The 13,853-nt window shown below is 47.9% G+C and overlaps 3 protein-coding genes and 1 long non-coding RNA gene across 8 annotated transcripts in view; 1 reads left to right on the top strand and 3 right to left on the bottom strand.

The window, feature by feature from the left end:
• The window catches only part of LOC108107273 (sodium channel protein 60E), a 28,272-nt gene extending 27,416 nt beyond the window's left edge, over positions 1 to 856 (bottom strand). Inside the window, exon 1 of the mRNA XM_017214714.2 lies at positions 554 to 856. Within this exon, the coding sequence (XP_017070203.2) occupies positions 554 to 590 (37 nt within the window). The 5' untranslated portion in view covers positions 591 to 856. The remainder of the gene's footprint in view (positions 1 to 553) is intronic.
• A 6-nt stretch (positions 857 to 862) lies between these two features.
• On the bottom strand, positions 863 to 3,462 carry LOC121530569. Of its 3 annotated transcripts, none has more exons than XR_005993993.1 (3): positions 3,421 to 3,462; positions 2,552 to 2,701; positions 863 to 1,090 (listed from the first exon to the last, which is right to left on the bottom strand). It is a non-coding gene; the product is annotated as an uncharacterized LOC121530569 (long non-coding RNA). The 3 variants fall into 3 exon arrangements; XR_005993995.1 differs by having other exon boundaries at positions 3,366 to 3,456; XR_005993994.1 differs by having other exon boundaries at positions 2,552 to 2,817; positions 3,421 to 3,445.
• A 665-nt stretch (positions 3,463 to 4,127) lies between these two features.
• LOC108107318 (angiotensin-converting enzyme) lies at positions 4,128 to 6,456 on the top strand. The gene is made up of 5 exons (XM_017214794.2): positions 4,128 to 5,226; positions 5,292 to 5,691; positions 5,752 to 5,918; positions 5,972 to 6,285; positions 6,347 to 6,456. Exons 1-5 carry the CDS (start codon positions 4,217 to 4,219, stop codon positions 6,361 to 6,363), a joined length of 1,908 nt encoding a protein of 635 aa, XP_017070283.2. The 5' UTR covers positions 4,128 to 4,216; the 3' UTR covers positions 6,364 to 6,456.
• Positions 6,457 to 13,518, bottom strand: LOC108107317 (sodium/potassium-transporting ATPase subunit beta-1-interacting protein). Of its 3 annotated transcripts, XM_017214793.2 has the most exons (8): positions 13,440 to 13,518; positions 12,147 to 12,542; positions 11,931 to 12,068; positions 11,787 to 11,867; positions 11,527 to 11,718; positions 11,405 to 11,465; positions 10,594 to 10,648; positions 7,834 to 7,945 (listed from the first exon to the last, which is right to left on the bottom strand). In XM_017214793.2, exons 2-8 carry the CDS (start codon positions 12,204 to 12,206, stop codon positions 7,933 to 7,935), a joined length of 600 nt encoding a protein of 199 aa, XP_017070282.1. In that variant the 5' UTR covers positions 12,207 to 12,542; positions 13,440 to 13,518; the 3' UTR covers positions 7,834 to 7,932. The 3 variants fall into 3 exon arrangements, with proteins under 3 accessions (XP_017070281.1, XP_017070282.1, XP_017070279.2); XM_017214792.2 differs by lacking the exon at positions 10,594 to 10,648 and having other exon boundaries at positions 6,457 to 7,945; XM_017214790.2 differs by lacking the exon at positions 7,834 to 7,945 and having other exon boundaries at positions 8,237 to 10,648.
• Between the last annotated feature and the right edge of the window lie 335 nt (positions 13,519 to 13,853).

Raw genomic sequence — 13,853 nt, forward strand, 5'->3', positions numbered from 1 at the left:
GGCAATAACCTCCTGATGGATGTTCATTTTTGAGCTCATAAATTTGAAAGCCTTTATAATTATTTTCCAATAATGCAAATTTTTGTTTTAACGAGTTTAAGAAACCAAACAATTTTAAAAAAAGATAAATCAAGCTAGACAACTGCTAAATAAAAACCAATTCCAAATTTCGAAATGCTGACAAAAAGTGGTTAAAGTTCTAGTTTGATTGCCAGCCCTTTGCAGTCCCATCATAATCTCAATAATAGCTTCAATATAAGTCATGCCAACCACACTTGTTCCACTGTGCCAGACTTTCGGATGGGTGGCGTGCAGGTGTCGCTGTCAGGATGTCGGAGGAGCAGTAGGGAGGAGGGAGGGCAGGGCTCCTTACCCGTGACACCTGCCCTCCTGGCCTTTCAATGCATATGCCCCCGAATACAGATTTGATGGCCTCCCCATTGTCTAACCCCCAACTCCCCCTGGACACCTCAAGAATAATATTTATGAGGCCGGGTGGCTTGGAAAACTATCAATAGCAGTATCAGCAGGGCTTAGCGGTTAGGGGACTCACCTTTCTCATCGTTGGACGCAGTTTGATCATCACTCATCTTGACTGATTGTCGTCGTTTGGTTGGTTGCCGCTGCTGTTGCTGCTGCCTCTGGTTGGTGTTGGTCCTTCGTCCTTGTCGAGGTCTTTAGGGCAGCTGCATGTCTCGGTCTTGCTCTCTCTTAGCTGGCTTCTCACTCGATTTTCGAACACTAGTCATAAGTCTGTCTCACTTTTCAGGCGAGCGGATCGCCAGTTTACCGTTAATATTGTCACCGTTCCCTTTGTTAACCATTTTGTGCGCAGTATTATCTACTATTGCTGTTGCTGTTGCTGTTGCTGTTGACGTAGTGCTTATCACGCTGGGGGCTTTCATTGTGCCTATTGCTATTGCTACTGCTATTGCTATGCTATGCAAATCTTATGACTACGACAGTTTCCAATAATGGCATTTGGCATCGCCTCAGATCGTATCCCCAGCTCCGTTCCTCAGCTTCGTCTACTTCTATTGTGAGCTTTGGCTTTGTTGTGTTGATTATTGCTTTACATTTTGCGATGCGTCTGTTGTGTAGATGGAAAAGATGGAAAGAAATTAATGCGAGTAGAGAGAGATTTAAGCTTATGTAAGTGGGGGATGCGAGTAAATTAAATCGCCTCTGCCAGCAATTGCTCTGCGTCGTGTCGTGTAACGGTAATTGGCAGCGCTCTAATCCTCGGCAGCTCAAGGCGCCCACACCAAGATACATGGGGCACACTCGGAGAAAAAGTTTAAATGATATGTTTTCCCTTAAAACTTTATTTACTTAAGAAGTTTGCTTTACTTCGAATATAAGGCTTCCTCAAAATAAGAAAACTTAAATGTTTGAATGGCTGCCAGAAATTCATAAACACATTTTTCCTAGTGCAGTTCCTATATGTAACGTAACGACTCACTCGTCTTACGTGTGTGTAATGTGCGTAACGGAAGAAATAAACACCTGCGAGAGGGAGGCCGATTGAGACGAGAGCCGGGAAATGAGCGACGCTTTAAGTCTTAAAGCTTGAGCGAGATAAAGTTAATTAACATTATGGGCACACACACAATCTAGCATCTCCCTGCACAGAAACACAAACAACACAAAGTAAGATACAAGAATTGATAAATGGCGCCCAACAAAAAGCAATGAGGTTGCGTGGGCAGTGGGTTGGAGGTGAAGGAAAGGGGAGTGGCAGGAGAATGAGGATGCTGCTCATTGCTCAGCGCTTTGTTGTTGCTGCTCCCAGCATTGTTGTTCATATAGTATGTGTATGGGTGCAAGTTTGTGTAGGCCTGTGCTTCCTGTTGTGTTTCTCGCAAACTTCTTGACACGTCTGCAAGCAACTGGCAACTGGCAGCGAAAATGGAAAAGCGTTAGATGAAGGCGCCCATAAAATATTCAATATCAAGTTTCCACCTTCCTGTTATGGCAGTTGATGTTTGCTGGCGGAAATTCGCTGGCAGTCAGGTGGCTGGTAGGGGTGTGCCATTAGGCCTGGAGGCTGGGCTGCCATAGGAGATTTGCCTGCATCTGCTGGTCTGGACCAAGCACACACAAATCGGCAAAAACACTTTTATTACAACAATAAGAGCGGCGCTGGAGGCATTAAACAATGTGTTGTTGGCTTACAATTTTACGGCGGGGCCTTCCCCTTGGGGCGGGGAACTCTGTTTCTGTTTCTGTTTCTGTTTCTGGTACTGTTTCTGGTTTCAGGGCGTGACCAGCGGTTGGTTTTAAAGTTGGCCCATAAAAGTGCGGCTGGCAGAGCTTTGCCAGTTGGCCCCTAAAGTTGTGCTACAAATTTGGCTCTTCGGTCCCCTTCCCCAATTTTTTGCTCTTATTCGTGCGAAAGGACGGCGAACGAAGCTAAGCGATACGAAGCGAAGCGAAAGTGTGGCCGCCTAGTTAAGTGCACATCAAGAGCTAATTTATGGCCACGACATTGTGGTTGTGTAGTTTCCACACACTCACACTCACACAGACGCATTTGAATGTTCGATTTTACCTTTAAACATTGGCCATCAGTTGTTTATTTTCCTATAGCTGCAGTTGCTGGATGTTCGGGATGATAGCTGGGCTTTATGTAATCGCTTGTGTGCTTGCACTACGGATATTTCTATTTCTATTTCTATTTTCGTATTTCACTTTCTTCGGCCTGCAACATACGCGCACACAAACCACTGAAGTTGCCCCACACTCTGACACTTACACTTCCACTTCCCAACACTGGCCCACTCACTATTCCCGATTCAGCTGTTGTTGCTCCTGCTGCTGTGTTTTATTTGATTTTATTTTACATTAATTACATTTTTATTTAGTCGCAACTGTGCAACAATGTGAGTGGAGGGGGAATGGGGATGTTGAAACGGAACCAGCAACAAAAACAGAAACAGCACAAAGCAAAAAACTTCGGGCACGCACATTGTTTGACACACACACACACATACACACATCAGCGGGCTGAGAAGTGTTATTACAATTTACTGTTGATTTCTTTCGCGGCCCAGAGAGGGAGTGCGAGCGAGATAGCATGGTGGCCTCCCTGCCACCGTGTTAGTGTGTGTGTGTCAGTGAAAGCGTGCGAAAGAGCGCGAAAATGTAGGTTAGTTTCCTCCGTGGCCCCTCCCCCTTTCCCGCCCACTCAGCACCAGCAGCAGCAGCAACAACATGCAGCACACATTTCACTCTATTTTTGGGCGCTGAAGAATTTTCTTCGCACTGAATGCACTTGTGATAGTAACGCGTACGACCGAGTGAATGTGAGTGGGTCCTTTCTGCGTTATTTTTCAGGCCTTTTCAGGCTGTTCACTGCTTTTCACCATATTCCTTGGGCTTTCACACTGGGACACTAAAACACTGGGCCACTGTACGTACTTGCGCTCGCATGGCGACTGCTCGGTTCTAAGGTTCGTCGGCGACTGAGCTCGGCTAACGGGTTTTTCCTTTCCGTTTGACGTAATCTGCAGGGCGACAGCGATGCAGAGCTATGAAAAAACACACACGCAAATTTCCCCCGTATTCTGCCGAAAATGGACTCGTCGGGGAAATGCTCTCCCGCTCTCGTTCCAACTCACCTTCCCCGCTCCCGTATGTTTGCTTGCAGGTCAGCCGGCATAAACAAATGCCGTGCCACATGCTACATGAACGACGACACGCTCTGGCGAACTTCCCCGTATTTCTCCGATTCAACGACTTAAATTCCGATTGCCATTCCGAATCCTTCGCTACTGCACCGCGGGCGAAAGACCTCCGCCTTCGCCTCTTTTCCCTGCAAACAAAATGTCAAAATGATTAAGCTTGAATATGGGCCACTGGCTAACAAAGCCAGCAGCATGCGGACGCTGTTCATCAGTCGAAAATGGTGTAAGGATTGCCTTGCCCGCCTTTCCCCACTTCGATTTCCGCCTCTGGCTGGCACACGCCGCGTATACGTAATGTCAGAACCAACACGTAACGTATGCGCAGCGTTGGCTCGGGGAGATCGCCAGTTGGCGCTCTTTCGCAATTGCAGATAAGCTCAGTGCCCCAGCCTCCAAGTGATAAGCTCGCAACTCGACTAGCAGCTCAGTTCTTCTCGAGAATCGGCCAGAGTAGGAAGCAAAGCCCAAGACGGATTAACAAGCACCCAGATAACCTTATCGAAACGAAACGGAAGCTAGCCCAGGCCGAAATGCGGCTGTCACTATTAGGAATACCATTTTTGATCCTTTTGGTGACCCTCAATTTTAGGGTCTGCTACTCCAGGTCCAACCACTCCGCCGGCTATGAGCAGGCCACCAAGCAAATCCTGGATAGGGCAACTAGCCGCATGCGCAATGTTTGGGGCTTGAACCGTAAAATCTTCTTGCAGCTTACGGCCAAGGGAAAGTCGCCGCTAGGAGGACAGGTCCTCAACGCCAAGCAGGAGGTGGAGGCTGAGACATATCGACTGTTTTACGAACTGGCGGGTAACTTGAGCGTGGTGCCAGTGGCTGAACTAAACGATCCACTTTTGGGACGGCGCGTCCAGCGAATGGCCAAGCTGCAGCTGCAGGGTCTGCGGCCAAAGGACTACGAGCAGGCCAAAGACCTTCTGCGGCAGATACATAACTTTGTCAGCGGCCCTCTGGTCTGCCCCCATGAGGATTGCTCCGCCCATGGTCCGCTGTCAATGTACCCGAAGATCGTGAACAAGAATATGCACACCAAGCTATACGAGGAGCTTCTTATAAACTGGAAGTCCTGGCGCAGGGCCATAAATGAAAAAGACGTGGCCAAGAGCACGTTCATCGACTATGTGCGCTTGCTAAGAATCGCTGCCACATACAACGGGCATGTAACTCCTTCGCGGACTTGGTACCTCAACTACGACACGGAGAACTTTCAGGCCGAACTAGAGGCAGTTGTGTGGGAGATCATGCCGCTGTACCGAGAGCTACACGCCTATCTGCGGCACGAAGTGCAGGCCGCCTATCCAAAGGCAGATACCAAGAGCGATGGCGCCATATCCGCACCCATCATGGACCAGATTTTGTCGCAAGACTGGTACCCACACCAGTTCTTCCGCACTCCGCACCAAGGTAGGGAACACCAACTGCCCTCGGTTCACCGGCGCCTGGAAGAGGTCTTAGTGACGCCTGTCAAGATTAACCGGAAGGCCGCCGAGTTCTTTGAGTCACTGGGCCTTATTGTTATGTCAGAGTGAGTAAATACTAACCCTCTTCCACGCTTCAAGCACCTTTGTAACATTTCTTTACCTTCTGCAGTAATTTTTATGACCGATTTTCCCGTCGAATGAATGACGAGGAAGGAGGATCTGAGTGCAAGTCGCAAGTTTATTACTTTCCTCCAGATGTGGCGCTGCGCTACTGTCCGAAATTGGACTACAAGAAGATGATGCAGATCCACGGAACGATGGCGGACATACAGTACAACATGTACAAAATGCGACTGCCATTCGGTCTCGACACAGAGCCGTGTCCTGGTTTCGGAGCGGCGATTGCGGAAACAGTTATTCTGGCGTCAGGCACGCCACGCCACTTGCAACGGCTCCACATCCTACTGAACGACAGCCTCACAGAGGAGCAATCCCTCAACCGACTTTTCCGCATGGGTGTGCACACCTTGATTGCCGTCCCGCAATACTTTATCAACGACAAATTCCTGGTTACCTAACTTCTTTACCTGCCCCTAAAGCAATTCGGTTCATTTCTTAATATACTTCAGGTTGACGTAATGGACGGGCGGATAGGAGTTAAAGATTACAACTGCGCTTACTGGGGTCTCCAGGATAAATTTGCTGGAGTCCAGCCTCCAACGCAACGCCACAACAGAGATTTCGATCTGGACTTTAAGTTCTATCGTGGCTTGAATCCGGAAACATCAAACACAAAGTCAGTTTTCAGTTTTTGTAATCGATAATTGAACACAATCTACTCTTTAACAGGAAGTTCCTCGCCGAGATTCTGGGCTTTCAGTTCTACCGCTCCTTCTGCCTGGCAAGTGGCCAGTACAAGCCCGGAGATCCTAATTTTCCGTTGCACAACTGCGATTTCTACGAGAGCAAGGAAGCGGGCAAGAAGATGCGCGAAATGATGCAGCTGGGAGCTAGTCGCCACTGGCGAGATGTCATGGAAATCGCCACTGGAGAGCGGAAGTTGAGCGGTCGCGGCATCCTAGAGTACTTTGCCCCTCTCTTCACATGGCTGAAGGAGCGCAATAAGCAGCTAGACATTGAACCAGGCTGGGATGCGGATGAATGTGAGTTTGTTGAAGAAAAACTCGGATTTCGATTACTAAAAGTTTCCGTATTCGCTTGCAGTGTGTCGCAGGGACTAAAGCCCCATGTCCAGTTTGTATTTGAAACTTTACTAAGCGTATCAGCGTGCCTTAACATAGTCAATTTACCTGACAATAAAATATGAACATCAATTTCTTTGCGGATATTTAAATAATCGATCCAATATATTAAATGTTTATTTACAAAGGCACTTTGGTAAAACGACAGAAACTTACGTATACATTAAGCACTACACATATCATTATACTACGGATAAAGTGAAACCTATCCATGTGGTTAAAGCGCGAAGTGAGCTCCCCTGCGGGGCTACGGGCGTGGCTTGTTGCACCGAAATAAATATGTTTGGGCAGGTGGGGATGGCCGTGATGATAGTTTTGTAAAATTCCGAGATCCAAGCGGGTGACGATGGTGAGGACGATGTACTGGGCGAATACAATGATTAAACCATTCACATGGTTGTCTCCGAGTCTGGCGGCGTGTGGTAGTTTAGATTGTAGGCGGGCGGACCGTTGTTGAGGAAGGCCATCGAGCGGATGCTTTCTCGCGAGGCAGTCCGTTTGGAGAAGGACATGGCGCTGACGTAAGCAGGCGCCGGATCCATCGGCGGCGGCGGAAGATAATGCTGCTGCTGATGCTGCTGTTGCAGGTGCATGGGATGCTGCTGGTAGAGGGGCGGCGTACATGGCGCTTGCGGTGGACTGGCACTGGCCCCGTTCAGTCCGGCGAACACGTTTTCGCCGGCGGCATTCACATATGCGGATGAGAGTGGCCGCGAGCCGTGGAAATTAGAGTAGCTGGAGCGCACCGATGGCGGCCGATTGTTGTACAGTTCATCGGGTGGGTGACTTACATCGTTCAACTGAGTGGTGGAGTGCTGGTAGCTGGGATTATAGTGCCCTCCTCCGCTCGCCTGCAGGGTGCATGAGGCAGTAGCAGATGGCAGAGGTGGAGGTGGTGGTAGTGTCGGTGAACCCGGATCCTCAAGCACTCCCAACCCATTGGTGTTGTAGTAAATCGGGTCCAGCGGAATGTTCTTGCGGAAGCTGTGGTAAAAGTGTCTGTTGCTCTTACCCAGACTGTCCAGCTGGCTGCTGGACGCGTTGGTGTTGGTCACGATGTCATTGTTGAGTGAGTGCAGATTGGAGGCGGTCAGTGAGAGCTTGTCCTGGCGGTGGAAAGAGCCCAGATGAGGATGCTGTTGTTGTTGCTGCAGCTGCTGGTCGATAATCTTGGTCACCGGGTTCTGATGATACTTTCTGCGTGAGTTACGAGTGCTGCTCCGAACATAGCTTCCACTGCTGCTGTCCGCTCCGCCGCCATGACCGCCGTGACCATGCTTAGACCTTAAGGTTCCGCTGGAACTATGATGAGAGCGTCTGGTGCTGCTTCCGCCGCCACTAGACTGCCTTCCTTGCGTTCCGCGCGCCATAACCGATCGACGCTTGACGCGTCGCGGTGTCATTGGCTTGGGACTCAGTTCGCCGCCATCCTGGTCTCCTCGAGGATCACCCATCCCCAGTCCCATGGAGTGGCCGCCATGCCGAATGGTGTCTGTGCTACTCCCAAATTCGATGGAGTATAGCGACTGGCGGTGCTTGGACTGCTTGCTAATATGCTTCACTGCACCGGGAAGAACAAGATTGGATCAGTAGGGGATCGAGAAGATCGTTAAGCCGCAATACATACGGATACAATGTTCAAAGTTACCTCGGGTTAGCTTTGAGTGCTTTGTGATTGGAGCTGTTAAACAAGTTGGATTAGCTACGTTCGGAGAGAGTCGAGAGTTAGCGGTTGGTTAGAGCCACAAATGCTACAGAAAGCCAGCTACCAGTGAGAGAACAGCTTAGAAGGAAATATGGATCGGCTACGAAGAAGACTTCCGAGGCAGAGAGGCAGAGAGAGAACCCTTAGTTTGGTGTAAATGAACATTTTATTGGAAACGCTTCGAATCTCGTCGAGAATTGGCACCAGTCAGCGCAATTCGCATGGCTAAAGATCGAGGATCTAATCTAAACAGTAAATAGTGTCTATTCTACATGTTTTTGGATCTGCTCTGCTAATGCATTTGTGTGGCCTCAAGCTTAATACTAGACTTAACAGTTCTATAAATTTGTTACTTTATGTTTGTTTGCGTTTGTATAACGAATCTCGCACTTAACTCAATAGGCAACTTCTTCTTTGTGTTCGACAACTAGCGTTTGCATCGTAGTACATTTCATAATTTATGGTAAATATGTATATATCGTATATTAGTTTAACAACAAAAGGCATCTCTCGGGAGGCTGAGCTCTCCCGCGCATAACATCAGTATATATATCTTGTATACTCTAATCTCTATTCCGTTATTCGTCCAAGGCATCTAGTTGCAATTGCCGCTAAATTTTATTTATCTCGCTTGCATTCTCAACAAATTGTCATATCCTTTCTTGATAATGATTTTTGTGACATTTTTCGTTTTTTAAATAATCGTTTGTCGTTCATGGTTGTTTTCAGTTATCACAGATCAACATAAAATTGTTAGGCTGGCATTCTGTCGCGACTTTTCACGCCTTCTATCACAATTCGGGAAAAGTCTCAACGTTTCGCACGTATGTGAATGATTACTTAGTTTTACGTAATTAAAGTCAGCTCTGCAAGGCATCATCCGAATCGTTAAACGCACGCATGGGAAGCTACGGTTAAGCCCTGTTCTTAGCCAGGTTAGCCGGCTGGTTAGGCACAACAAAGAAACAGCAACATCTATGTGTATGTATGTATGAAGGGTTGTGTGAGTGGATTGAGTAATCCTGGTAGAGTTAGTGACAGGCATTCCGCCTAGGCAGAAAGCTTGAGTAAAAGAGAAGAAGAGAGTAGGAGCAAGTGCAGCAGAACGTACTTAACTCTAGGCCTGCACTCCCACTATTGAGTTGCAGAAAGAGCGGGGACGGGACTTTTGGCCGTTAGCACTACGACCACTCCGACGATTCACGTGCGGAGCAGCTTCAACTTCCGCCTGCTCAACCAGGCGATCATCGCTCTTGGCACGCACCACGTATCCAGGTGGAGGGGCACGAATCTGGTCGCAAAAGTTAACCGGAATCGGAGGCCGAGGTCGACGATTACTGCGACGTACCATGGGCGAGCCATGCGGGACGGGAAGAGGGCCTTGAGCGGAATGCCCGGATCCTAGCTTACTGGGTATGGCATAACGCTCTGCCACCTCCGGCGAGAGATCGAGATATGGCGCTTGGCCGAATCGCTGATGGATGTGGGGTCGCACTACTGCCTGAGGCGTCAGCATCTGATCGTGATCTACCTCAGACTCGCCATCTGCATCCTCGTCATCGACCATCTCCAGGCAGCTGTGCATGGGCACTGTTGGCAGGGGAATATGCGTGGGACGTCGGGTATTGGAATTTGACCCCAGACGAAGGGGAGAGGGTAGCCCGTTCTGGTCATAGGGATATGCGTTGTTATTGGGACTAGAGCGAGAGTTGGAGTGGAAGACAAGGTGGGGCTGTGCGTTATTGTTTTCGCCCAGGAAGAGGCTGTTAGGAGTAGGGCTCTGGAAGGGTACATAGGTTACACCATGTTCCCCGGGAGCAAACTGTTGCAACGAGAAGTTGTCCTCATCCTCCTCAAGATTTCGGGACAGGCGTTCAAGCGGACGGACAGGCGAGGACATTCCCATGCCAGGACTCACATCTAATCCGCCCGAGACAGGAAGACCAGACCTAGGTGGCTTTGGCTTGTGGTGAATGCGGGCGAAGTGGGAGCTGCCCTGAAGCGAGTCGGGGCTCTGAAAGATGCTGTAGTTGCTGTTGCTCAGCGAGTTGCCGGCCAAATAGGGGTTTGAGTTTTGCAGCGAGGCGTACGAGAGGGATGGCGTTGTCTGGGGTGACATGGGACTGGGGCTGACGGGGGCCTTGGAATGGTGTTGCCGGTGGCGGCGCAGGCTGCTGCAGTTGCTCCCCTCCCCACCCGTGCGATGGGTTAAATGGTTGGTCGAAGGGTGACTGTGGGGTTGGAATGATGCGCTGTGGTTATTTGTTGTGTCTGGCGGCAGCAGCGAAGGCGCGCGCTGGTGGAGATTATTGTTGAGTGTATTATTGTTGCTGCCGCTCAACTGGTAGTTCTTGTTGAAGTGGTGTAGTTTGGGTTGCTGTTGTTGCTGATGATGATAGAGTTTCAGTGAGTTCTGCTGCTGCTGCTGCTGCAGTTGCAGATGCTTGTTTGATTGCATGGTGGCGCTTGCGGATGTTGTGGGTATACTTGTATAGCTCACGTACATTGGGTGCACCACGGTGTGCTGTGGACTCTTCGCGTCGCCGTTCATGAAATCGACTGCAAACCAGAAATTGATTAAGATGCTTTAACAATAACCAGAAGAATACATTGAATATCGCAGGACACTGTGCAGCAGCCTCTTATTTGCATAAGTTAATATTTAAAGTTCACTTGTTTGACTTACACGAACTTTCCTATTACTCATTTCATTTAGTTTTACTAATTTTATTCAAATTCAATGCCTTTCAGAGCACCCATCTCAATGTGGTTGAACTTTGTTTTGCGCTGCACAGTGTCGCTGACGACTAGCAAATACAATGTTGTTGTTGTCTTGATTATGAGTGAATGACTTAGACATAACATGGAATACAATAAGAGTTTATGGCATGTATGTAAGTATAATGTTTTCAAAGGCATATGTTGAGTTGCTCACAGTTCACATGGACACGTCACAATGGTTAATATGGGTACATTTGATGTATGTTTAAATCAAAAGAGTCAGTTTTTTGGGTATAGTCGCATTCCAGGGTGCGGGTTTTTGGGTGGGGATACTAGAACTTACATATACACAACCTGATATATTTCACAATAACAATAAACAATCGGCAGACTTATCGGTAGCATAGAACGTCATTACACATAGGGGAAATAATGCAGGTTCAGTGAGGAGGGGAAACATTCACCAAAGACAGTGCACAGTGAGACCCGAAAGTGAAAGATTATGGGGAATGAGAAGGGATTAGCAATGACCGTTCCCGGTTAGTGAGGTTTATGACAAATGACAATGCTTCGTATTCAGAGAGCGCCACTTACATCTGTCGTCCTCATCGAGAAATATGCAACTGATCAGAATCGCACCGAGTATGCCGAGCAGCTGTGGAAGTGGGTGAGACAATTTACACAATTTAGGTTACTTAAGCCAGTTGGGCACTCACCGCCAATGCACACTGCACTCCCGAATGGGTAATCTCCACCAGCGGGTAGTCCAGCAAGCATCCCTCCACGCGCTCCGGCCGCTGCGGTCGGAACGGATCGTCGGCGGTCATGTTGTAGGTGGGCTTGCAGCCGTATCCGTTCGCCTCGAACCAGGAGACGCTGCCAGTGCCCAGGTTGAGCAGGTCACTGTCCTGTGGGAAGAGAATAGCATTGTCAAGGTGATATATACAAAAATATATTTCGAGATAGAGTAATTTACCCTGTTCAACTGCCCCACATTCAAGTAGAAGCAAATGAGGAAGGCGTTCCAGCCAATCCACAGGAAGTTCCATATTAGATACTGCAAGCGGGCACACAAAATAAATTGGGGTTATCGCAGAGATATGGTAATCAGGGCACTTACGGTGATGATGTATTTAACGCGAAAGTGGTAGGCGCCGTAGAACCCGAATATGATGAACAGAATATGAAAAAAGTTCACCAGGATGGGCGCCCACATGTATCCGAGGAAATCGAATACCTGGCGCTCGATAATCGTTATCTGTGATTCCATGGGGAGGGGGAATGGAGAGTCGTTATAGATTGGGAATGGAAATCAGTCGAATCGTAAAGTACTCACCACTTGCAGGAAGCATATTGACAGCAAAAAGTGTCGCCGCGTACACGAGCACGAGCCCATCACATCGTCATTCCATTCAGAATTTTAATAATAAACAATTCCGCTCCCCCCGTTATCTCTCCTTCCAGTTAGCTGTGTATTCTGGTTTATCGTCGCCTTATCGGGACTGGAACTGTTGGCTATCGGCGACTATAGCTACGGCTCCTTGTGGCATTTCCGCGTCGCCTGCAGACCTGCTGCAAGTCAAGCGTGGCAAGTGCCGCTCTGGCCTCGCCTGTGTGCCTCTTGCTCGCACTTCAAGAACGCACAGGTGCAGGGGTTTCCAGGGGCTTCCAGGACAGGGGTGGGAACGAGAAAGAATGCAGCTGCACCGACGAGGAGCGAACAAAACCTGATCTGTGTGAACCGAGAGTAAATAAAGAGAAATTAAGCCAAATGAACTGAGCTATAGAGAGAAACTCTGTTTTAACAGTGCTGGGGAAGATACTGTTTTCTGTACCTACGTTTAGTTTTTAATATATATAATTAAAGAGCTCGGGGTCACACTGCTAATCAATAAATTATTGAATGTGGCTAAAGATTAACACTTAACTACATAATCGACGATATACAACATACATATTTGAACGATTTTTTCTTCACCTAAGTAAATTCAGAGTACCAAACTATTTCGCTAAGGTACAACTAGGTACTTCCAACACTGCTCACACACACTTGCCCACAGGGAGCATTCCCAACCAACACACTCAAGACGACGGGCTCACGTAACGTAAACCAAACACGCACTATTTTCGCCCATTTCATCTGGGCGAGCACATATTGTCGATTTCAACAGCGTCTGCTTAGTGTCCAGGTCAAGTATGAGCAATTAATTAATTAGCACACAGTCAGAGAAGCCCGCATCTCCATTACGCCATGTCTAAATTTGTGGCCTCACACAGATGCGATTGGATGGTGATTGGCTCGACGGTACCCGGTAATCAAATTAAACAGTAATTCAATGGTGACGCGCTTTGTTTGTCACTGGAATATGACTCAAATGGAGAACTCAAATCAATTTGTTTTCCGCTTGCGACACGGAAGCCCCACTCACACACTCACACTGAGGCACTGACCACCGCACATTCCCACACTCACACATTCGCAAACCTGGACAGGAGCAGAGATATGCAACTTATAGATTCCATATGCTTGGCAAGATTCTAACGAATCGATAACAGCCTGGCCCTTTGCACTTTATATAATATAGCAACGGCGATTTATTATCTCGGAAACGAACGCTTTCGGACTTACATTAAAAATCGGTGCGCGAACAAACGAACGGGACAAAAAATGATTTGTGATATAGGAGCCCTCGACAGTAAGACCAGACCTTAGAACATCGGAAAATCCCGAATAGCGACCATCTGTGGCAAGTTATTGTTTCGTCCGCACTGGCGCTTTAATTGTTTGACCAGAAATGCTGAAAATTTTGGGAATATAACTGTTTAACTTTTGAACGCGCCATAGATTAGCCAAGCATTAATGTAATGTAATATATTATATTATTAATGCAATATATTAACAATACATAAGAGCGGGGTTGGGTGCTATCGATAGTCGGGCACGAACTGGTTCGGAGACGAACTAGAGTGAACCGTTCTAAATTTGAATTTGAAATAGATTCAAAGGACAAAGTTGAGATTATTAATTTGTTTACTGTTAGAA

The sequence above is a fragment of the Drosophila eugracilis genome, unplaced genomic scaffold (genome assembly GCF_018153835.1).
Source record: "Drosophila eugracilis isolate 14026-0451.02 unplaced genomic scaffold, ASM1815383v1 contig_1765, whole genome shotgun sequence".
In the NCBI taxonomy this organism is placed as follows: domain Eukaryota; kingdom Metazoa; phylum Arthropoda; class Insecta; order Diptera; family Drosophilidae; genus Drosophila; species Drosophila eugracilis.